The sequence below is a fragment of the Leucoraja erinacea genome, chromosome 11 (assembly GCF_028641065.1).
Source record: "Leucoraja erinacea ecotype New England chromosome 11, Leri_hhj_1, whole genome shotgun sequence".
Classification (NCBI taxonomy): Eukaryota; Metazoa; Chordata; class Chondrichthyes; order Rajiformes; family Rajidae; genus Leucoraja; species Leucoraja erinaceus.
The window spans coordinates 40,565,034-40,587,550 of record NC_073387.1 but is presented as its reverse complement, the minus strand read 5'-3'; the positions used below and the strand labels follow the sequence as shown (position 1 = coordinate 40,587,550).

The 22,517-nt window shown below is 40.4% G+C and overlaps 1 protein-coding gene across 1 annotated transcript in view; it reads left to right on the top strand.

Annotated features, from left to right (window-relative positions):
* Window positions 1-22,517, top strand: part of LOC129701709 (glutamate receptor ionotropic, delta-2-like) — a 448,180-nt gene that overhangs the window by 220,554 nt on the left and 205,109 nt on the right. Inside the window, exons 3-4 of the mRNA XM_055643077.1 lie at window positions 3,864-4,148; window positions 5,866-6,071. Coding sequence (XP_055499052.1) covers window positions 3,864-4,148; window positions 5,866-6,071 — 491 coding nt within the window. The remainder of the gene's footprint in view (window positions 1-3,863; window positions 4,149-5,865; window positions 6,072-22,517) is intronic.

Below are 22,517 nucleotides of genomic sequence, written 5' to 3'. Positions count from 1 at the left end.
AGCCATGATCATATTGAATGGCGGTGCAGGCTCGAAGGGCCGAATGGCCTACTCCTGCACCTATTTTCTATGTTTCTATGTTTCTAAATTATCACTCTACCCATTGGAGAGATGTCCGCTCTAGGTTTGCGTTTTATAAGCAAAAAGGATGGAGATTGAGACGGGTTGGCGTGTGCATGATATTTTTTTAAAGTGTTGATATTTATAATCAGACAGATCCTTTTCTTGAAACCAGGAACTGCAGATTCTGGTTTACACAAAAGGACACAAAGTGTTGGAGTAACCCAGTGGTTCAGGCTGTATCTTTGGAGAACATGGATCGCTGATGTTTTAGATCAGGATCCTTATTCAGACTGATCCTTTTCTACCTTTTTTAGGTGTCAAAATCTCATTTAACATGTTCTGTGGGATTTAGGTACTGACCTTTAATTATTCACCATCACATTAATTTATTAATGACTTGGGTAATCCAGTAAACTGAAAACTTCCATTCTCTGCTGGCACAAAAAAAAAGATATCATATCATGTAATATATGAATGCACATAATATTATGATAAGGCAGCAATAGATTACACACACAAACCAATAGTGGATGACGTTTGGGTACTGTGCCCTATCTTTTTAATATAATTATTCACCTTTGAGAATTATTCAAACAAGAGGACATGACTTCGAATTAAACAGAAGTTTTAATGAGGGGGACTCAGAGAGCGAGCGGTGTGGAATGATCCATGGAAGTGGTGGAAGGTTTGTTGGATCATTTAAAAATTTGGTTAGCATATGGATGCATGCACTGGTATAAATGCACATGGGACCTAGGGAAAAAATTTGTGTACTGTAATTGTTATATGGATATGGGCCAAAAAAATAGACAAATTATACTTAATATGGGAAAATATAAGTATTGGAGGTATCATAAGGTCATCTGATCACACAGCACGGAAATAGGTCCTTCGGTCCAACTTGTCCATGCCAAACAAGATGCTCCCTCTATGCTAGTCCCACCTGCAGGCATTTAGCCCATATCCCTCTGAGCCATTCATATCCATGTATCTGCTCAAACGCCTTTTAGGTGTTGTGCATGTTGTCCAGGAAGACAAAATACAGAAAATCAAGGTCCATTGAAACATCGAAACAATTAATGACCAGCGAGCTGGAATATAAAAGGGATATTAGTTTGTTGCAGCAGCACTGGTTAAATCACATCTAGATTTGTGTACAGATCTGGAACCATATCTGATAATATGGTATCATACAATAAAATGACCTCGAAATGAATTAAATGTAGAATCATCATACAGTCACCAAAGCTCTAACAGTTAAAACAGGGAGAGAGATTACAAATTAGTTTTAGGTTACATGGAATATAGAAGATCAAGGGTTACATTGATAGAGATTTTAGGGTTTTGAAATCAATCAATTAGATGAACAAAATTCAATGTTTTACTGCTTGGGGAGTCTTGGGCAAGGAGACACGATCTTCAAATTAGAACCAGGACAGTCAAGTAAGAAGTTGCAAAACTTCAACGCATAAAGAGTTGTGCAAAAGAAACAGATGCTGGTTCAATTAATAATTTAAAAACTGAGATCATATTTTTTTCTTTGCCTACAGTTTTCAGGCATTTGGAAAGAAGGCGGTGGATGGTATAATACAGATCAGTCATTATCTCAATGAATAATGGAAGAGGCTTGACATGCTCTCCATATAAAATATCTGCATCAACAACAAGTGATTTAATAACTAGTTGGGTGGGTGAAAAAATTTGAAAGAAAGAGTAGTAAATCAGCTCATCTGTTTCAAACTTTCACTGAACTGTGCCTTCACCAATACGGTTTTTTAAGCTGGATGATGACCAGCGGCTGCTGCAAATTGGCAGTGCTACCTGTAAGAGAACAATGGGTTTGGAGATGTTAAGCCTTAACAGCAATCCACATATTTGTGTATTTATTTAACCTCATAGATCATACCTTATACCATCCATCTCACCTCTCATTTAAAATGTCCACTGTGTTATCACTGCTCTTAATATTGTGCCACTGAAGTACTAATGTCACGGCAGATTTGATTTGTGGCAAACTCATTGTTATTCTTTCCTCTCTGAATCCTTTATAAATACGTCCCCAGTTTAGTTGTAACACATTTTATATCATCCCGACAACCCATCATTTGTTGTAGAGGCATAGGAAACAGAAGATGCTGGAGTTTGAAGCAAAAACAAACTGTTGGAGGAATTTGGTGGGTCAAGCAGCATGTGCAGGGGCAAAAGGGATATTGATACTTTGGATCAATGCTCTGCATCAGAAACCTCCTGAATCAACCTGAAGCGCCAACTAACCCTTGCACTACAAATGCTCCGTGACCCACTAAGTTCCTCCAGCAGTTTAATATTTTGCAACATTTGTTTTGTATGTCTACAGCTGCTGATTTGAGTGTTTGAAAGATACAGAGTGGAAATATGCCCTCGGCCCATCCAGTCTATACCGATCATCATTAGTGTTATGTTATCCCACTTCCTCATCCACTCCCTACACACTAGGGGCAATTTACAGAGGCCAATTAACCTAGAACCCCGCACGTCTTTGGGATGTGGAAGAAACCAGAACACCCGGTGGGAAAAATGCAGTCCCAGGAAGATTGCACAAACTCCATCCAGACAGCACACGAGGTTAGAATCGAACCTCAGGCTCCGGTGCTGTGAACAGCAGCTCTTCCATCTGCACCATGCCAAATGCCAAACTACAAATTTTGCACATCATTAGCAGATGCCTTTGATTCCCATCTTGGTTGGCCTCGAAAATGATTCTATCTTAAGTTCCTTAGAGGCACATTATTACGTTTAGCTTGGCCCATAACATTAGATAGTTTTCCTTCTGCAAGAACCCAGCATGCCAAGATCATCCACAAACAGCCCAAACTCTTTTTATCTGTTACCAATCCAATAACTCCCATGTTTAGTTCACTAAATTCTTCAAGGTTGAACACCCTTATGACTTTAGCTAATACTATAAGTGCCTAACATCCGCATAAAATGCTGGAGTAATTCAGTGGGTCCAGCAGCATGTCTGGAGAAAATGGATAAGAAATGTTTTGGGTCGGATCCCTTCCCAACCCATAACGTCACCTTTCTTTTTTCTCCAGAGATGCTGCAAGACTCGTTTTCTAGTCAATTATTTTGTGTCTATCTTTAGTGTAAACCAGCATCTTCAGTTTTTTTTATTACTATAAAAGCCCATCTCTTTCTGGACAATATTTCGTTAAGTTTCAATGGCGGTTTCTCCATCAGTTTTTGTTAATGATGTGCAAACTGTGTAGTTTGGTATGGGCAACAGAATGGTGTAGCTGGTAGAGCTTCAAGTTCTCCTGAATCCATTTATTAAGTAGTGTGTCGCTCCAACACCCGTCCATGTCATCAGGTGCACCCAAAGACCAACATTTCTCCTCCTTTTGACTCAGAACTGTGTTGGATCGCCTTGAGCCATGGCCCTTTGTTTAAGGCACGGTATTGGGCAGCATGGTGGCGCAGCGGTAGACAATGCCAGGAGCCCTGACTACGGGTCCTATCTGTACGGAGTTTATACGTTCTCCCTATGAACTACGTGGGTTTTCTCTGGCTGCTCTGTTTTCCTCCCACACTCGCAGGTTTGTAGGTTAATTGCCTTTGGTAAATTTGTAAATTGTCCCTAATGTGTGTAGGACAGTGTTAATGTGTGGGGATCGCAGGATGCCACAGTGATGCAAAGAGCCTGTTTCCGTGCTGTATTTCTACTAAACTATCGAAACTAAACCAAACAAAAAAGTTAATGCAGTTGCAGCTATTCATTATTGATTACTCTAATAGAAAAATGTTGTTTTTTTTTTCAGCCTGTGACCTTGTGTCGCAAGGAATCTTGGCACTCGTCAGTTCCACTGGATGCGCGCCTTCTGCCTCACTTCAGTCGTTTGCAGATGGAATGCATATCCCTCACCTCTACATCCAACGCACACCAGCCGGAACTCCCCGCTCACAATGTTCTATCGCAAGGAATATTAGAAAAAACGATTACACCCTTTCTCTACGCCCTCCTGATTATTTCAACGAAGTCATCCTTAAAGTCATTACTGAATTTTCGTGGCAGAAGTTCATGATCTTCTATGATGATGCATATGGTAACAACATGGTCTTCTTGGCCATCTACTTGTCTTGTACAAACAATATATGGAATTTATAGCATTGAAATTGATCTTAAACCCGTAATGGTTCCGTTTAAACTAGTTTGGTTGATATATCTTTCAGAAAAGGATATTTAAAAGCTTATGTCTACATTCATTTCAGTGTAATAATACAGTAACTCCACAATTCCAATGTCTGCATGTAATACAAAAAAAGGGAATGAACTGTAAAGTATAGCTTGTCACGTAGGAAATTTAATTTTATTCTGTGGGAAGAAGCTACAGTGATGTGTGATTCTGAAGAAACATAACCTTTCTTGCTTTCCCAACATAGACGTTATGTGGCTTGCCTTACCAATAGCAAAGGATAACATATCAGGACTAATACTATAGATTGATGTGAGAGCTGCAATCACTGGTAACATAACACTATGGGCATACAAACATGAGAGGCTTTTTGTTTTGTTTCTCACAGTTTCACATATCAGGTTTGGCTTCAACATCTGGTGCTACATTTTGCTGCATTCAGAATGGGTGTATTTGAAAGAGCAAAGAATATTATGGTATAATAATGTGACATGCCCAACATCTCATAAAAGGAAAGAAAATTACCCGATTTGTTTTGGATTTGGTGAACCTTTTCTATTCCTAAGGCAAAATTCTGTTGGTGGTTAAAGGCAATTTTCAAGTAAGCAGTTCTTTTGAAATTATCTTTTATTGCAATTACTCGATTGGATATCTCTTCTCGAATATGTTCTGTGGGATTTCATTTCCTTTGGGCGCTCCCTTTAGCATCTGGTTAACATGTTTGCATTGGATTTTGATGCAGTTCGTAGCTAATTTGTTTTACATGGATTATCAGCTGCAATAAAGTAGCGCAAGATATAATTTAGCACAAACATATAAACCCATGCATTAAATAGCTCAAAGGAAACCCTGCTGAATACACAGATTGTGGGAGCAGCGGGCATACTGGTGACTTTATCATGACACCCAGTGTCGGGCACACATAGGATGAGCCATCAACTAGTTTTATAGCCATGTTTTTTGTAATGCCAGGTAACACATCTGCGTTACTGGTTGGACTATTTCTGGGGAAATTGACTGCTTGTTAATGTACTAAGCAGTGATTATTACGGCTGAGGTCTGATTTGTTGGCTTAAATTCTTTAAAGCTGGTATCATTATACTGCCAATGTGAGTCTGCACCATTTGGAAAACAAGTGCCTTACAAATTTACTCTACATTATGAACACATGTTAACAAGATCACCTCTACCAGTTTATCTGTCGTTCAATGCCCTGTTAATAAATTCAGCTGCCAGATGAATTCAAACAATGAGGAAATTAAAGCATTTCAACTTAATTAGCTGGTACCACAAGAGGCCACAAAACCATTAATTAATTAAGAATATTTAAGATTCCCAACATAGACGTTATGTGGCTTGCCTTACCAATAGCATAGGATAACATATCAGGACTAATACTATAGATTGAGGTGGGAGATGCAATCACTGGTAACATAACACTATGGGCTGTTATGCCAATATATTATATCGTATTTTACTGATATATGAATAGTGATTACTTGCAGTTATCTTGCAGTTATTGTATGTAACAAGGTCATAAAGCAGTTAATAAGACAACTAACTTAAAAATTTTTAAATCAATGATCCAAATGTATTCTCACACTTACCTTTTTGATCATTTGAACAGACATTCGTGGGATTCAAGAGTTTTTGGGTCAAGCAGGTCAGCAAGGAATAGAGGTTTCCCTTCAAAAGGTAGAGACCAGCATAAGTAATATGTTCACTGGTCTTTTCTCTACACTTGGATTCGATGAGCTCAGCCGTTTTCGGGACATGCTTCGAAGAGCCCTTCTTTTTCTCAACCCACGTACTGCAAAGACCTTCATTAGTGAGGTAACAAATGTTATTTCAATTGTGAATTTGTCTTATAAATATTGATTTTTGACTTTCAGCCTAAATGAGTGGAAATAACAGAGCTAGTTGTTAAAATGTCAAAGTGAACCAAGAATGGTAGGAAAAGTGCAAAAGGCTATCATCAGAATTAAAGCCAATTGAAAGCAATTTTCAACTAAGCAGTTCTTTTGAAATTATCCTTTATTGCAATTACTCAATTGGATATCTCTTCCTGAATATGTTCTTTGGGATTTCATTTCCAAAAAAAAAAACATTTAAATTTAAAAATGCTCTTAAATAAAAAATACTCTTAAAAAATGTTGAGCAAGAAATTATTTTACATAACACAATATTCTCCTATTTTATACAAAAGAATATCAACAAAATGTAACTGCAAAATGTGATTAGACAGTGTGTGTGTGCGTGCCTGTGTGCGCAACTCCATTCCAAATATGTGATCTAGGTCCTTTGTGCATGAATGGCTGTCAGGCATGAATAGAGATTTCAAATCGTGTACAGTTTTTGACTGGGGAACTTGTTCAAGGCCTGCAAGCGGTGTGGGCCTCAAGTGCTGGAACTAACTTTAGCTGTTGAGTTGAAACCTGCTTTGACATTAGATGAAATGCTCCAAGCTGGCTTTGGCCGTTGCTGAGCAGTCCAAGGCATTGGTCTTCCTCATGGTACTGTCCTTTATACTTTTTCATTCCTTTTATAATATGACCCCTGAAACCCCGCTCAGATCCTTTCCCTAACCTCCCCAATCGCTATTCCAGCTCTGCAGCTCTTCTGTCCATAACCCTGGTCAATATCTCAGCCCTCCTACATCCGAACATCAAGCCCACCCTTCCATATACTATCTTTCCTCTGGGGTACTTTTCCCAACCCAAGCTCCCAGAAGATCATCTCTTCACACCAGTCATCACCAGTAACCATCTACATGTTCATCCTCCTGTTTAGTTTCCCCATACACACTCCTATAAGCCCACTCTCTGCAACTGCAGGGCATTGCAGGATAAAGGCATTTTGCATGTAATTGCGTTCGGTCATTGTACTCGATGTATTGGAGTGTTAAGACCTCTCAGTGAACTCTCGGATCTCCTTCTATTAGGTCATTTCAGATTTTCCATCCTGTCGTCTTCTGTTTGATCTTGATATTTGGAAGAGTAAATGTGGAGATTACTCATACGGATTCAGAAAATGCACTCATCACTTTTTTTGTGATGCTACACTTGGGAACTCAGTTGATGGATTGTTCAAAAATACCATTCATTTATTACTGCAAACGGTGTAAAAGATTATGATCCAAACACTGTTTCAAGTGACAAGTATAATTTTACATTGTTATTGCTAGTCTTTATTATATCACATCAAAATACAATGCAATGTGATATTGATTGTCATTTTCCCAGTTTCTAAAATGTATACACGGCAAAACCATAATTTAACATATTTATTAAATGCAAAAGAAGGCAGTTTGAAACAGATATACAGGTATTTGCAAAGAATTACCATGTTGGATCTCAGCATCATAGGCCACCTACATCCCCCAACAATTTTCCTCAATAGATTTTTGTTGTATTCGTTGTAGCGATGTGAGCTTCATAAACTGAGCCAGGTAGTGAATCTGTGGAATTCTTTGCCACAGAAGGCTGTGGAGGCAAAGTCAGTGGATATATTTAAGGCAGAGATAGATAGATTCTTGATTAGTATGGGTGTCAGCGTTTATGGGGAGAAGACAGGAGAATGGGGTTAGGAGGGAGAGATAAATCAGCCATGATTGAATGGCAGAGTAGAGTTGATGGATGAGGATAGGGCGGTGGATGTTGTTTGCATGGATTTTAAGAAGGCATTTGATAAGTCCCCCATGGTGGGTTGATCCAGAAGACTAAGGTGCATGGGATTAACAGCAACCAGGTCATATGGATTATGAAGTGGCTTGATTGATGGATGACAAAGCATTGTGTTGGAAGGACAAGATTCAGGCTGGAAGTCTGTAAACCATGGAATTCTGCAGGGATCAGTGCTGGAACCTTTTTGTTTATGATATATATATATATATATATATATATATAATATATATATATGATTTGGATGTAAACATAGATGGATTGGATAGTAAGTCAGCAGATGACACAAGGATTGCTGGGGTCATGGACTAGGAGGAAGGCTATCAAAGTATACAGCAGGATATAGATTAGCTACCAAAATGGGCATAGACATGGCAGATGGAGGTTAATCTGAGCAAGTGTGAGGTGTTGCACTTTGGATGTCAAATGTTAGGGGAAAATATACAATTATTGGCAAGATACTTAAAAAAACATTGGCGTAGAGAGGGATCTTGGGGTCCAAGTTCATAAATTCATGAAAGTGGCAACACAAGTAGATAAAGCGGTAAAGAAAGCATGTGATATGTTTGCCTTCATCAGTCAGGGCATTGAGTATAAGAGTCAGGCTGCAGCTTTATAGGACTTTGGTTAGTTTGTATTTGGCATAGTGCATGCAGTACTGGTCACTCCATTACAGGAAGGACGTGGATGCTTTGCAGAGCCTGCATAGGAGGATTACCAGAATGATACAAGGATTAGGGTATTAGCTACAGGAAGAGGTTGGATAGATTTGGATTGCATTACCTGGAACACTGGAGGTTGAGAGGACATCTCATGGAAATATATAAAATTATGAGAGGCATTGATAGGGTAGACGGTCAGAGTCTTTTTCGCAGAATCAAAATATCAAACACTAGGGTGCATAGCTTTAAGTTGAAAAGGTTGAAGTTTAATGATGTGTGAGAAAAAAATAAATTTTCACAGAAGGTGGTGAATGGCTGGAATGTGTTGTGTGGCGTGGTGTTGAAGGCAGGTACAATTGTGACATTTAAGAGACTTTTAGATACACATACCGTAGGTATCCAAAGAATTGAGGCATATGGATCATGTACAAACAGATAAGAGTTGGTCTTGGCATCATGTTCAGCACAGACGTTGTGGGCAAAAGGGCCTGTTCCTGTGCTGTAGTCTTCTGTTCTGATTTATTTACATATAAGAACCTTGGAATTTGTGTTTTTAATATTTTTTAGAAAACGCATAATTGCATATAATGCATAGCAAATTAAATGTTTTCTTATGCAAACCAGTCAATTTATGCTCCTTGTCTTCCTCCCATCCTTCTATACCTAATTCTATCAACAAAAGTTTTGATTCTGTTCCCACCTTTTCTATAATTGCATCTGCACAATTCCTCTGAAGTACTTCCAATGGTATAAAAGTTGCACAGTGACATTACTCTCTGGGTGCTTGTTATTCATGAATTCTCTATTTATATTCATGCTATTTTAATATTGAAGACCATAGATTTTGTTCTTTTCCTTTAATTCTTTGAAAACTTTTCATAATTTATATTTGTGTTAAGAAATTACTGGGGTATTCAGAGATATAAGATATCTATGCATTTAGATGGACAAGGGATAGTCAGGGATAATTAGGGATAGTCAGCATGGTTTTGTATGTGAGGGTCTCATGAATCTGATTGTGTTTTTTGAAGGTGACCAAAAAAGGTTAACGAGGGCAGCGCTGAAGATGTATATATGGATTTCAGTAAAGCATTTGACAATGTTCTGCATAGTAAGCTGCTCTGGCAGGTTAGAGTGTTTGGGATCCAAAGAGAGATAGCTGAATGGATAGAAAATTGGCTTCATGAAAGGAAGCAGATGGTTGGTGTGTGTCAAAGTTTGGTGGGTGAATGGAATGAGCTGCGGAGGAGGTAGTTGAGGCAGGTACTATTGCAATGTTTGAGAAACATTTCGACAAGTATATGGCTAGGATAAGTTTAAGGGATAAGGGATATAGGCCAAACACAGGCAGATGGGACTAGTATAGATTGGGGCAGTGGCGGACTGGCCAGGGTGTCAGCTTGCCCGATGGCAAGTGGGCCCCTGATGAAGTGGGCCCCCTATATCAAATGGGCCCCTGATGAAGTGGGCCCCCTTTGTCTCCTGGCAACCAATATTTTTAGACCCAGTCCACCACTGGATAGGGGCATGTTGGTCGGCGTGACAAGTTGAGCCAAAGGGCCTGTTTCCACGCTGTATGACTATGATTCTAAAGGCAAAGATATGCACCACTATGCATTCTTTCCTGATATATCCTCACAGTTTTGGTATTACACCCATGTGTATTTCTTGCAGCTCACATCATGTTCGTAAGAAGACAACTAAAATTGTATGCAGTACTCAAAATGTGGCCGAACCATTGTTGGAAGCATTATGTAGTGTAACCTCTCAAACTTTCATTTCTACCTCACTAGTAATAACCTTACATATAGGTTTGGGTGTTTTTGAGATTATTTTTATCTCCATCTAGTTATTTATGTTTATACTTCTAGGTCCTATTGTTCCGAAACTAATTTAAAATCCTATTTGCTGAGTAATAATTGACCTCTTTATATTTCTTGTCAGAAGTAAAATCTTACACTGAGCTGAAATTAGGCATTTGGTATATTCTGGAGATCACTAATATAATTCTGTAATTAATTGCAACCATCTCTATATTGACAATCACCCCCTTTGTAATTTGACATGATTTGGAAATTTAGAAACATTATTTTTGATTTCAAATTCATTAATAAGTGATGCAAACAGTGATTTTTAGACTAATCCTTGTAGGACTTCCCATCTTGTGACTTTTTAAAATTATTTTCTGCTTCATTTTTATGTGCTAGCTAAGTATTCATTCTACTGTCTGTGCCCTCACAGCAATAGCTCTGACCTTATCAATTTGTCTATTATTTTACACCAAATCAAAAGCCTTCCATTGTACAGATAAATGACATTTACTGCATTATCCTTCAAAGTTAAGATTTCAAATAATTTAATATGGGTGAGATTTTCCATTCACAATCAATATAGACTAATTTTTATTATATTTTTGGCAAATACGTGTTGTTCTGTTCTTCAGAAGAAGTCCTTTTCTTTTTTTTTCACCATTGATGGCAAGCCAATTATTCTACAATTCCCCAGACCTGCTCTATCTCTCTTCTTCATTATAGGTTTAACATTAGTTTTCTGAGACTGCATTTTTCTAATAGAATATTAAATATTAAATATGTACCTCTGCTGTCTTCACTATGGCTCCTTTTAAATATAATCTGTCAAATCCAACAGTTTTATTCTTGGAATTGCTCATGTATTTGTATTTTAAATTAAATTACATCACCTTTTATCTCGCTTTCTGATATCATGTCTGCCTGACACATCTCCCAGAGAAGTAATGAAGCAAAAATAATTAAAAGATTTCTGCTAGTCAGCTATAACTGCCCCTGACTTTATATTCTCCATGTTCTATTCCCTTCAACCCTTTCCTGTGAATTATTATTTTCTGTTTTAATATAATTGTTCCTCTTTGTTTTTCTAATTGTCGTTTTTTTTTACTTTTCATCAAGTTTCTTTGTATTATGTCCAGCAATGTTCTTCCCTGCTGCCCATGTGCTAAGATTTTTCCTCTTTCTTTCTCCTCAGTTTTCTGATTAGGTCTTTATTCATCTATAGTGCATAATTAGAGTTCAATTTAATTTATTTTTCCTTGTAGGAAATATTGTCCTAGATTTTGATTTTTGTTTTTGTTTTTGATGTGTCCCACTCCTTATTTCCTTGGGCTTTTGTGTCTCACAACTATTATATTAAATTGTATTCTATTTGGGTTACTACTTGAAGTGGTTCACCTAATTTTACTCACTTTATCAGCTCTGACACATTTGCTTTTACTACCTCCCAGCTGCACCTTTTGTGAATGAGCTGAGAAAGAAGGCCTGAACACATTCCCTTTTGCTTTCTTCTTCTGTCCAATGAATTATAGCATGGCTTCTGTCACCCACTCTCATTATTCTTTCATATTCATTTACTTCCGTAATTTTTTTTTTTCTTTCAATTTTCTTCTAATATTTGGTGCTCTATATACTCCAATTAATATGATAGGTTGCAGAGCTGAGGAATTTGATTACACAACAATGTGTTTTGTTCAGAATTACATCATTAGAAACTTTTTTTCTGGAAGGAAGCTTGGTAACATTTCCAGATAATTTAATATTGCACTGGAAATCAGACTGGCAATTTCACAATGATTCCCACTGTCATTTGGTGCTAAGTTTCCACCAAATGATAGTGGGACATATCATTAGTCCCACTAGTGACGATGCATAACAACCTAGTTACACCAGTCCTCATGCAATACTATTTGTCAATGTCCGAGGTGAAATTGTTTGCATTTTGACAAAAGGCACCAGTTGTTGTACACACAGACCAGAGATGTTTCTGTAATGCTGTTTGCTTCACAGTTTATTAATTCAAATAATTATTTCCACAGATGTTGCCTTATCTATGTCATATTCCACCGTTCTCTGTTTTTATTTCTGATTTCTAGTATCTGTTCTTTATTAAAAAATGTCAACATGCCAAACATTACGCCATGTTAAACTAATCTCCGCTGCTGCACACTATCCACATCGCGCCATTCCTAGCATATCTAGTAACAGTTCAGGAACCACACAAGCAAATACATTGTGCCTTCTGAATCCTTTCTTTTTCCTTCTTGTGGTTCAAGGGTGATACAGTGGAGCAATTAATTGAGCTGCTCCCTTGTGATGCCACAGATGTGCGTTCCGTCCTAACTTGATTGCTATCTTGTTGGAGCTTGCACTCTCTCCCTATGGCTATGTGGGTTTTCCCCAGATGTACCAATTTGTTCTCTCACTTAAAAGATGTGTAGGTTGTTCGGTTAATTGGCCACTGTAAAATGCCCCAATGTATAGGTGAGTGATAGAAACTGAAGGAAGTGATGAAAATGTGGGGAGAATAAAATGTGGGATTAGTGTAAATCATTGGTAAAATGTTAGTGCCGATTCTGTATGCCGAAGGGCCTGTTTCCATGCAGTGCCTGTCTTTGACTGTTTTCTTTGGGCTAATGTTGCTGTGTGGAGTCACCTTCCAATTAGTCAATGTAATAGATGTACTACTCTTTCTGCTTCACTGCAGCTTGTTGGTGCCAAACGTTTCCCTTGTGCACTGTGTCACTCTAACAATTGCCCTGTCCTCTGAGTGCCTGTATCTAAATTGGTGATTAGCAAGGATTGCTGGAGAGATGCTGCATTGCTCTCCATCTGCTGCTGTTGCTCCATCTCCAATTGTTCTTGGACATCTGGGCTTGGAGTGTGGTCCTTGCACACTGAGCCTGCCATTAATAAGAAAAACACCATGACAATACCAAGTGGCCAGCATTCATTTCCGACAAATGTCATTTAATTGAGGGAGCAATAGGGAATAGAAACAATGTGCAGCTTCATTCCAAACTTGCTCTATCTCAGCTAGAGTTTTTAGGCCATTAGACAAGATCCTAATCCGTCCCTTGTACAGTGGAATCAAAGGCTCTGCCTTCGGCCCAACGGGTCCACGTCAATCATCAATCACCCATTCACACTAGTTTAATGTGGTCCTAATTTGATCAGTGTCCATGTTATCCCACTTTCTCATCCCCTTCCCTACACACATGGGGTAATTTACAGAGGCCATTTAGCCTACAAACCCGCACATCTTTAGGATATGAGAGGAAACCGGAGCACCCCTGGTGGACAGCCATGCAGTCACAAGGATAATGTGCAAACTCAACATCGATAACGCTCAAGGTTAGGATCGAATACACGTCTCAACGCTGTGAGGCAGCAGCTCTACCAGCAATGCCACTGTGCTGCCCTCGATCTGATGGCTTTTTGCTGACTGATGCTGTTATAAAAACACGGTTTGCTAACATCCACAATACTAAAAACAATTAACAACTGTGTAACAACTTTATTTAAAATCATATGAATTATATTCACTAATAAAATGCACAAATATACATTAGAGTGAAGAGAAAAAAAACTTGGCATTTAAATGAAGATCAGTGGCCCAGTTCAGATAAATGGCAATTCTAGGGTGCAGTAAGAAGTCAGAAGCACACACATCTGACCCCCTGGCACATTCCCCATGCTCCGCAGTTAGCTGGAGGGTCTCTGTACACCCACTGACTAATTAACAGGGTATCACAGATCATTATCTTTTATCACTTTCTCTATAATTTCTATTTCTAGCTTACGGATTAATGTGCCACTTTTTTTCTGTGGCATTATGTTAACCCTAATAAAATGTTACTCCATCTCCTCTTTGCCTTCTTTATCATTACTAAATACATTATACCCAACAATATTTAATTTCTACTCCAATATCTTTGTCAAATGCTTGTAAATGCTATTTGATTTGTTTTCTTGCAACATATTACTGCCTCCAAATTCTGTTTCATTTACTCAACTGTAAATGTATATGCATATGTATATGTATATATATATGTATATTCTAAAGTTTTACTTTCATTTTATTTTTAACCATCCTTTTACATTTCAGTTGTTTGCAACTATTTATTCCCTAGCTGCTTGTTTCTTGTAGCTGGTGTATTCTGTCTGATTTGATTCCATTCAGTACAGGTAGAACCCATCCACGGTTCCTTGAAAACTCCTCGTATCCATGCCAACTATTTAGAGTCATGTGAAATCTCGTTATTGCTCATTTTATATGGTAGTTCCTTTGTGATTTAGGCACTAATCCAAAGATTATTACCTTTGAGCTAAACTAACAGAAAGTAAATTAGTTTCTGTCCCTTGAGACTTTCTCGACAGAATCTCCTCCCTATTATGAATGGATACCAGCAACCCGTTTTCCTCTTTCCCAAATACTTGTCCACCTGTCTCAAGATGTTCCTTAAACTGGCATCAAATTGACAACAATAGTCCAGAAATTGCTCCTATTTGACAATATATGTTGATTTTATCTAACCCTTGCAGGAAGGCAGAGCTTGATGGGTCAGTACCTTATTGACTGGGATAATTGAACAGTAGGATACAATGATCCTTCCCACCGTCAGAGGTAGCCCACGGTGCCCATGCCCAGATTTATAACCTGTAACCGCTACCTCCTGTGATTATTTATTTTGCCTTGCTATGATCGGCCAAGATGAAGTCTCCTCTCCATTTGGTTTAGCTGCAAGCCTGGGCAAATAATTTGGAACACAGACTTGCCCTGTATCTACATTCCCTTCTTGATCTAATAGACTGATTCCAGAGCAACCACTTGGCTTCTACATCTGGGGTCCACTTGGATGCAGGAGTTGCTGGAAGGTGAATGCACGAGGCATCAGTCGGCCACCTGTAAGGACGCCAGGTCCAGCACCTTTGGTCTCCTGAGATGTACCCACAAGGCAGTGGTGTTCAATTTGACCCATTGTCATCCCAGCTAGCGGTCAAATAGCACCCCACTGACTTGTAGGTAAGCCTCGGAAAAGCCCCAGGCATTAAGTTACTGTCAACATTTGCCTTCCTCTGTGGGTGCGTGGGCCAACTCAGAGAATGATGATCAGACTGCCTTGGATATCATCGTGTTGGAAAGATCACCATTAGAGAATGGACACAGATTTCTGGAACTATGTATGCAAAATAATCTCTTCATCACATATTCCTTTCTCCAGGGCAAGCCCTGCCACAAGGTGTCATGGCATTATCCCTGTTCTGGTTACTGGCATCAACCTGATCTACTCACCTCTAGAAGAAAGGTTCTGGTTTGTGTTGCATGCACTCAAACTTGCGAAACTGACACTCGCTCATCAAAGGCAAAGGTGAAACTACTCCTGCGTAGGGTACATACATCCAAACAGAAAGGCCAGACCCATATCAACATCTCCAATAACATGGGTGAATATCAACATTTCTATGAACTGCTCGCCCAAGCGCTCCCAACACAGGACCCTTCAAGGAATGTCAGCGAACTCTGGAAATCCCTAAAAAAGATAATCTGTGAAGCAGCATCACTTGCCTTCAAATAAGAAATGCGTAAGAATACTGACTTTGTGGCTTCCTCAGATGAAATGTCACCCATCATTGAAGCTAAACGTTCTGCTCACCTCACGCATAATGTACAGCCAAACACCAACACGCAAAATGGCTTAAAGCTTGCAAAAGCAGCCACACACAGAGCCCCAAGGCATTGTGCACACAGGTACTGGAGTGAATTGTGCAAAGAAATTCAAGTTGCAAACGACTGTGTAAACCTTTGTGGCATAAACCAAGTTATAGGTCTCTAAACATTCTCTAAAAATTGTGCATTTGAAACCTGCAAATGGTGCCATCATCACTGATGAAAGGAAGGAGATGGATCACTGCGTCGAACATTACTCTCGGCTATATTCATGCGAGGGTGACACCTCCATCGCAGCTCTTGCTGCTCTCCTTCAGGTACCAGTGATGAGTGAGCTCGATCCTGAACCACCCCTGCATGAACTGGATAAAGCCATCAATCACCTGGCAGCCAGAAAGACTCCTGGAGGTTGGTATATCTGCTGTATCTCCTTGAGTATGGAAACCGTCAACTCTTGCCATACCTCCATACCATTCTCCTGGGCTGCTGGAGAGAGAGTGGTGTCCCTCAAGACATGCGTAACTTCCTAAAAGCTCCCTCATGTATAAGAACAAGGAAGATTGCAGCAATTGCAACTACAGGGAGTGTTACAGGAAAGGTGTTTGCCAGAAAGATTCTGCAACAACTCCACAGACTCGCTGACGGGATATACCCTGAGGCACAATGCGGTTTCCGCAGACGTGGATCCACAATAGATCTTCATCAAATCCAATTAAATGTAGAGAGATGGAGAGAACAAATCCCATTATACATCGTCTTTGTGAATCTTATGAAAGCTTTTGATTCTGTCAACAGACACGGCCTCTACAAGGTACTGGAGAAGATTGGATGCCCACCACATAGTACAGTGCAATTTGATGGTGCTACATCGGACAGTTTCCCTATGAGTAATGAAGGGAAGCAAGGCTGCACCCTAGCTCGCACTCTCTTTGGCATTTTCCTATCTACCCCTCTATCCTTTACCCTCCCAACAATCAAGGAATTAATTTATCTTCACAGCAGAAGCGACCAGAAGCTCTTCAGTGTAGCAAGGTTGGAAGCCAAGGCAAAGGTAAGAACCATGCTTATAAGGGAACGCCTGTACGCCGATGACGCTGCACTCATCGCCCCAATGGAAGAAGGACTTCAGGGGCAAATGAACAGACTGTCAAGACTGTTTTATTGTCAAATGTCCCAAAAGAGAACAATGAAATTCTTACTTGTAGCAGCAGAATATACTTACGTACTTATTTTTTATGACAAGTTCCAGATAACAGATAACAGATATGTAAACATAGTATTTTGTAAACATCATAATAATAGTGCAAAGACAAAAACGCTGTCCCCATGTCTATGTAGTTTGTAGCTTATTTGGAGGTCATAGTGTTTAATAGCATGATGGTCATAGGGAAGAAGCTGCTCCTGAACCTGGACATTACAATTTTCAGGCTTGCAGTGAATACCGATTAACGATCAATGTTAAGGCTGTTGTCATGGATCAAGGCACTCCACTCTCCTTGAAATTACTCTAAATACCACTCTGCTGGAAACCTTCAACAAATTCTCCTACCTAGGATCTATGGTGACTGATAGCCACTTCCTGGATGAGGAAATCAACTCGCGTAAAGGAAAGGCAGCCATCTTCGGGAGGCTATCCAAGTGGGCATGGAAGAACTGGAAACTCACAATCAAGACCAGGATAACTGTCCACAAAGAGTGTGTCTTGAGCACTTTACTGTACAGTAGTGGTTTGGATGACTTACCTACGTCAAGAACAGAAACAGAATAATTTTAATTTCCTCTGAATTTGTCGCATCCTACAGGTTTCTTGGCAGGATTATATCACCAATTAGTCTGTCCTCTTCCTGGCTAGCACCCCATGTGATCCCAAAGCCGAAGTGTCTCCCCTAACTTGGATATGTGCACAGGATGGGAAATGGACGCATCCATAAAGATGTGTTATCCAGAGAGGCCGCCAACACACGGAGATCAAAAGGAAGGCCAAAGCTTTGCTTCAGGGATACAATTAAAAGAGATATGAAACATATTTTAACATTGGCACTGATAAGGAAGCAGCTGCTGAGGACCGGGGAGGTGGAGAAAGGACCTCCTGGTGGGTTTAAATCACCAACACAACATATGGTTCAAGACTCTGGAGATCCGGTAACAAAATGATCAACAGCAGCAGTAACACACTTCACAAACCAACGGCCAGTGATAACTTCACCTGTGGAAGCTGTGGGAGGGTCTGTATGTCAAGGATCGGACGAGTTAGCCATAGTAGGAAATGCAACCAGAGATGAAAGTCCCCTCTTCAAACAGGACATCAAAGGCACAACATAATCTCCTGCAGATGGATGGATGCTAACAAAACACCTAACCCTGGATCATTTTATAAATAAATAATTACCTTTTGCACAATCTTGTGTTTGCATGTTCCCCTGTCACGTATACAAAAAGCTAAAAATAACATATTAAAAAAACTGCTTGATGCTTATTCATAATCAATGAAAGTTTTATTCAAACTACCTATCAATTTGCGATCCGAACTTATGCTCCCATGGGATTGTGGCCCAGTCTTGTTTAAGAGGCTGTCCCACTTGGGCGACATAATTGGCGAGTTTAGAAGAGTTTGAAAAAATGATATGTTGAAGACCTCCTTCGACCTCCTTTGACCTGCTTTGACTACGTTGAAGACCAGCTTCGACTAGCTTCGACTAGCTTCGACTAACTTCTGGAAAATTGGACATTGAATAGTGGAGAGTGAAGACGACCTCCCTTCAACCTCTCATTGACTATGATGAAGACTATCTATGACTATCTTCGACTACCTTTGACTACCCTTGATTACCTATGACTAACATGCCGACCTACTATGACCTATTACGACTAAACCTACGAGTAAAAAAAGTATCGATTTTTTCCATGACAACCTTTTTTTACTTGCTGGCATTTTTTAAGCCACGACCTAGCTGAGGCCTCGAGTACGTGGAGACCACTCGAGCATGAAGGAGAGTTAGGATGACCTCCTATGACCTTGTGTCGACCATGCTGCAAATATGAGTCGAGGGCAAACTCGCCAGAACTCGTGGATTAGGACACCCAAGTGGGGCAGGTCCTTTACTCTCCACTCAGCAGGGTGGTCTATAGTTTTTTTTTGTCTGCTCCAGTGGAGGTTTCTGCATTTACCTCAGGTTTAGTTTAGTTTAGCGATACAACGGGGAAACATGCCCTTCGGCCCACTGAGTCCACGCTGACCAATGATCACCTGTACACCAGATCTATCCTACACACTTGGGACAACTTACAGAAGCCAATTAACCTACAAACCTCTACATCGTGAGAATATGGGAGGAAACTGGAGCACCTGGAGAAAACCCAAGAGGTTACAGGTACAAAGTACAAACTCCATACAGGCAGCACCAATAGTCAGGATCAAACCCAGTTCTCTGGCGCTGTAAGGCAGCAACTCCACCACTTCACCACTGTGTTGATGGCTTCAGGTTGATGGCTTGGGAAAATGAAATAACTTCCACATCTCTATTGTTAATTTTAATAACTTGATTTCTTCTCTCAGTGTATGTTAGGGTGGTAAATGCACACCAATTGCATTTGTGAAGAAAAATTACACATTATGCACCACTTGTAACCTTGGCCTCAGCTGCAGTCTCTCTGCACTACATTTAAGTTGGTTGTTAAAAGGTGCTTCAGAATAATGCAAGTTGATTTATGTCCCATTTTCATTTGCACCTTCTGAGAATGTACTTAACCTCTACTCCGCCTCATGATTCAGCTGCAGCCAAATCTTGATGTCAGCAGTTGAAATATAAATGCTCTATCACCAAGAGGATTTAATGCAGTGGTCTGACCACCATGGGCAGCAAATACAAATTGGTAGAAGATTAAAGGATCAAATTTTACTGATGGACAGTAAGCAAATAGTCAAACAATGTAGTAATGAGAGAATGGTGACTCAGTCAGGCCTTAATTAACATTGGCTTCTCAGAGTACTTATAGAGGGGAAGCTCCCATTGGCAACTGCTATTCCCCCACCCAAGCCGCAGGTAGAATAAAAGTCATATGATAACGGCTTGAGAAGTGGCCTTTGCTTGCTGGAAAGAAGATCCAGTCATCTCAATCAGTCTGAAAGAAAGGCCCTTACCGGAAATGTTGCCTATCCATGTTCTCCTGAGATGCTGCCTGACCCGCTGAGTAACTCCAGCAATCTGTAACTTCTCCAGTTGCCTTTTCCTGAACGTCCTGGTCGGGTGCAATGTAAAATTGCCAGAAAGTGGAGCTGCAGATGCTGTTTTTTTTTTACCAAAGATAGACACAAATCGCTGCAGTAACTCTGCAGGTCAGGCAACATCTCTGGAGCAAATGGATAGGCAAAGTTTCAGGTCGGGACCCTGCAGTCAAACAAATCGTGATATGAATGCAGCAATAGGATCTCTTCTCTTATTTCACTACCTGCTTGCCCAGGTATCTTCTGTAACGGTTATATAATAAATCAATGCTGCAGTATTAGAAATCCAACTTTAATGAACTAGATTTTGCAGGTGAAGTGCCTGGGGAGGGGGAGGGGGAGGGGTAGGTAGTTAGTTACTCCATTTCCACTGCATCCACTCTTAAAATGAGACTATATACTCCGACATCTGAGAAATCCAATTTCCTCAGCAAATATAGTTTTCATCCCCCTCCTCCAAATTTGTGAGTTTTGTCTTTAGTTTACTTTTAGAGAAACAGCGTGGAAACAGGCCTTTTAGCCCACCGAGTCTACGGCAAACAGCGATCCCCGCACACTTGGACTATCCTACACACACTAGGGACAATTTTCCTAAGCCAATTAACCTACAAGTCTGTATGCCATTGGAGTGTGGGAGGAGACCGGAGCTTCAGGAGAAAACCCACCGAGTCACAAGGAGATAGTACAAACTCCATGTTGACAGCACCCACAAATTAGGATCCAACCAGTGTCTCTGGCGCAGTAAGGCAGCAACTCTAACACTGCACCACTGTGCCATCTTCTCCATTTCCCATAGCTTTGCTCTTGCACATTTCCCCCTTCCTCCAAGATGAAACACGGATAGTTTTAACATAAATCATAACCCCTATCTTTCACTAACCCTCCACATCCAACATGTTATTATCTGACATTTCTGCCAACTTCAATGTGATCCCACCACCAGTCAAATTTTCCCTTCCCCATCCATTTCCGCTAAGCTGCAGAGACTGCTGTCTTGGTGACTCCTCGGCTCACTCATTGCCCACCGCAGGAACATTCCCTTGCAACCAAACGAGATGCAGCAACTGACGCCGCACCTCCTCTCTCACTTCCATTCAGGGGTCCCAATGGCCTTTATAGGTGAGACAGAGGTGTACATCTGCATCCTCCAACCTTTGGGTGCTTTTGATGAAGCTTCTTCTACATCGATGAGACCAAGTGTCTGCGAGGTAATCATTTTGTTGAACACTTGCATTCCAATTTCATGTATCCCCCTTCTCCAGCTTTTACATCCACCCAGCTTTACTCACATTCCTTCTTTAAACATTCCCGATCCCATCACACAGTTCTCTTCCCCCCTCTACCTCTTCAATCCTCTCATTTCCCTCCCCTCCCTACTCTGGATCCTCAATTTTTCTCCCCCTCTACCCCACCCATGACCTGCCTTCCACCATTCCTTTTACTCCCACCATCCCTCCCATATTTTGGTCCCCACCATTTCCACCCTTCTGTCTACTCCAACTCCATCTTTGGTTACAATCTCCACCCTTCTCTCTCCTCCACAACCAATTTGCCAATTGAACCTTCCATGATTGAATGGCAGAGTAGACTAGATGGGTCAAATGGCTTTATTGTGTTCCTAGAACTTATGAACTTCCCATTACCTAAATCCACCTATCACTTCAAGGGTGGCACAGTGGGGCAGCGGTAGTGTTGCTGCCTTACAGCGCCAGAGACCCGGGTTCGATCCCGACTATGGGTGCTGCCTGTATGGAGTTTGTACGTTCTCCCCGTGACCTGCATGGGTTTTCTCCGACATCTTCGGTTTTCTCTCACATTCCAAAGATGTACAGGTATGTAGGTAAATTGGCTTGGTAAATGTGAAAATTGTCCCTAGTGTGTGTATGAGAGTGTTCATATTTGGGGATCGCTGGTCGGCGAGGACCCGGTGGGCAGTAGGGCCTGTTTCCACGCTGTATCTCTAAAATCTAAACTAAACTAAACAAAACTTCTTCCCAGTTCTTGCCCTGGACATTCCTCACGCCTCTCTCTATCAGCTCTCTTATCTGCTACTCCAGAGTCCTGACCCTGTCTACTTCCTTCCTAAGTTGCTACCTAACACATTGTTCTTCCAGCAGTTTGTTATCTGCTCTACATCACTATGCGTATTTGCTCCATGTTTCACTTTTGAGCTTATTCTCCCAGTGTTGCTGTTTATCATGCAGCACCTAAGTATTGAAATGACCGCTATAAT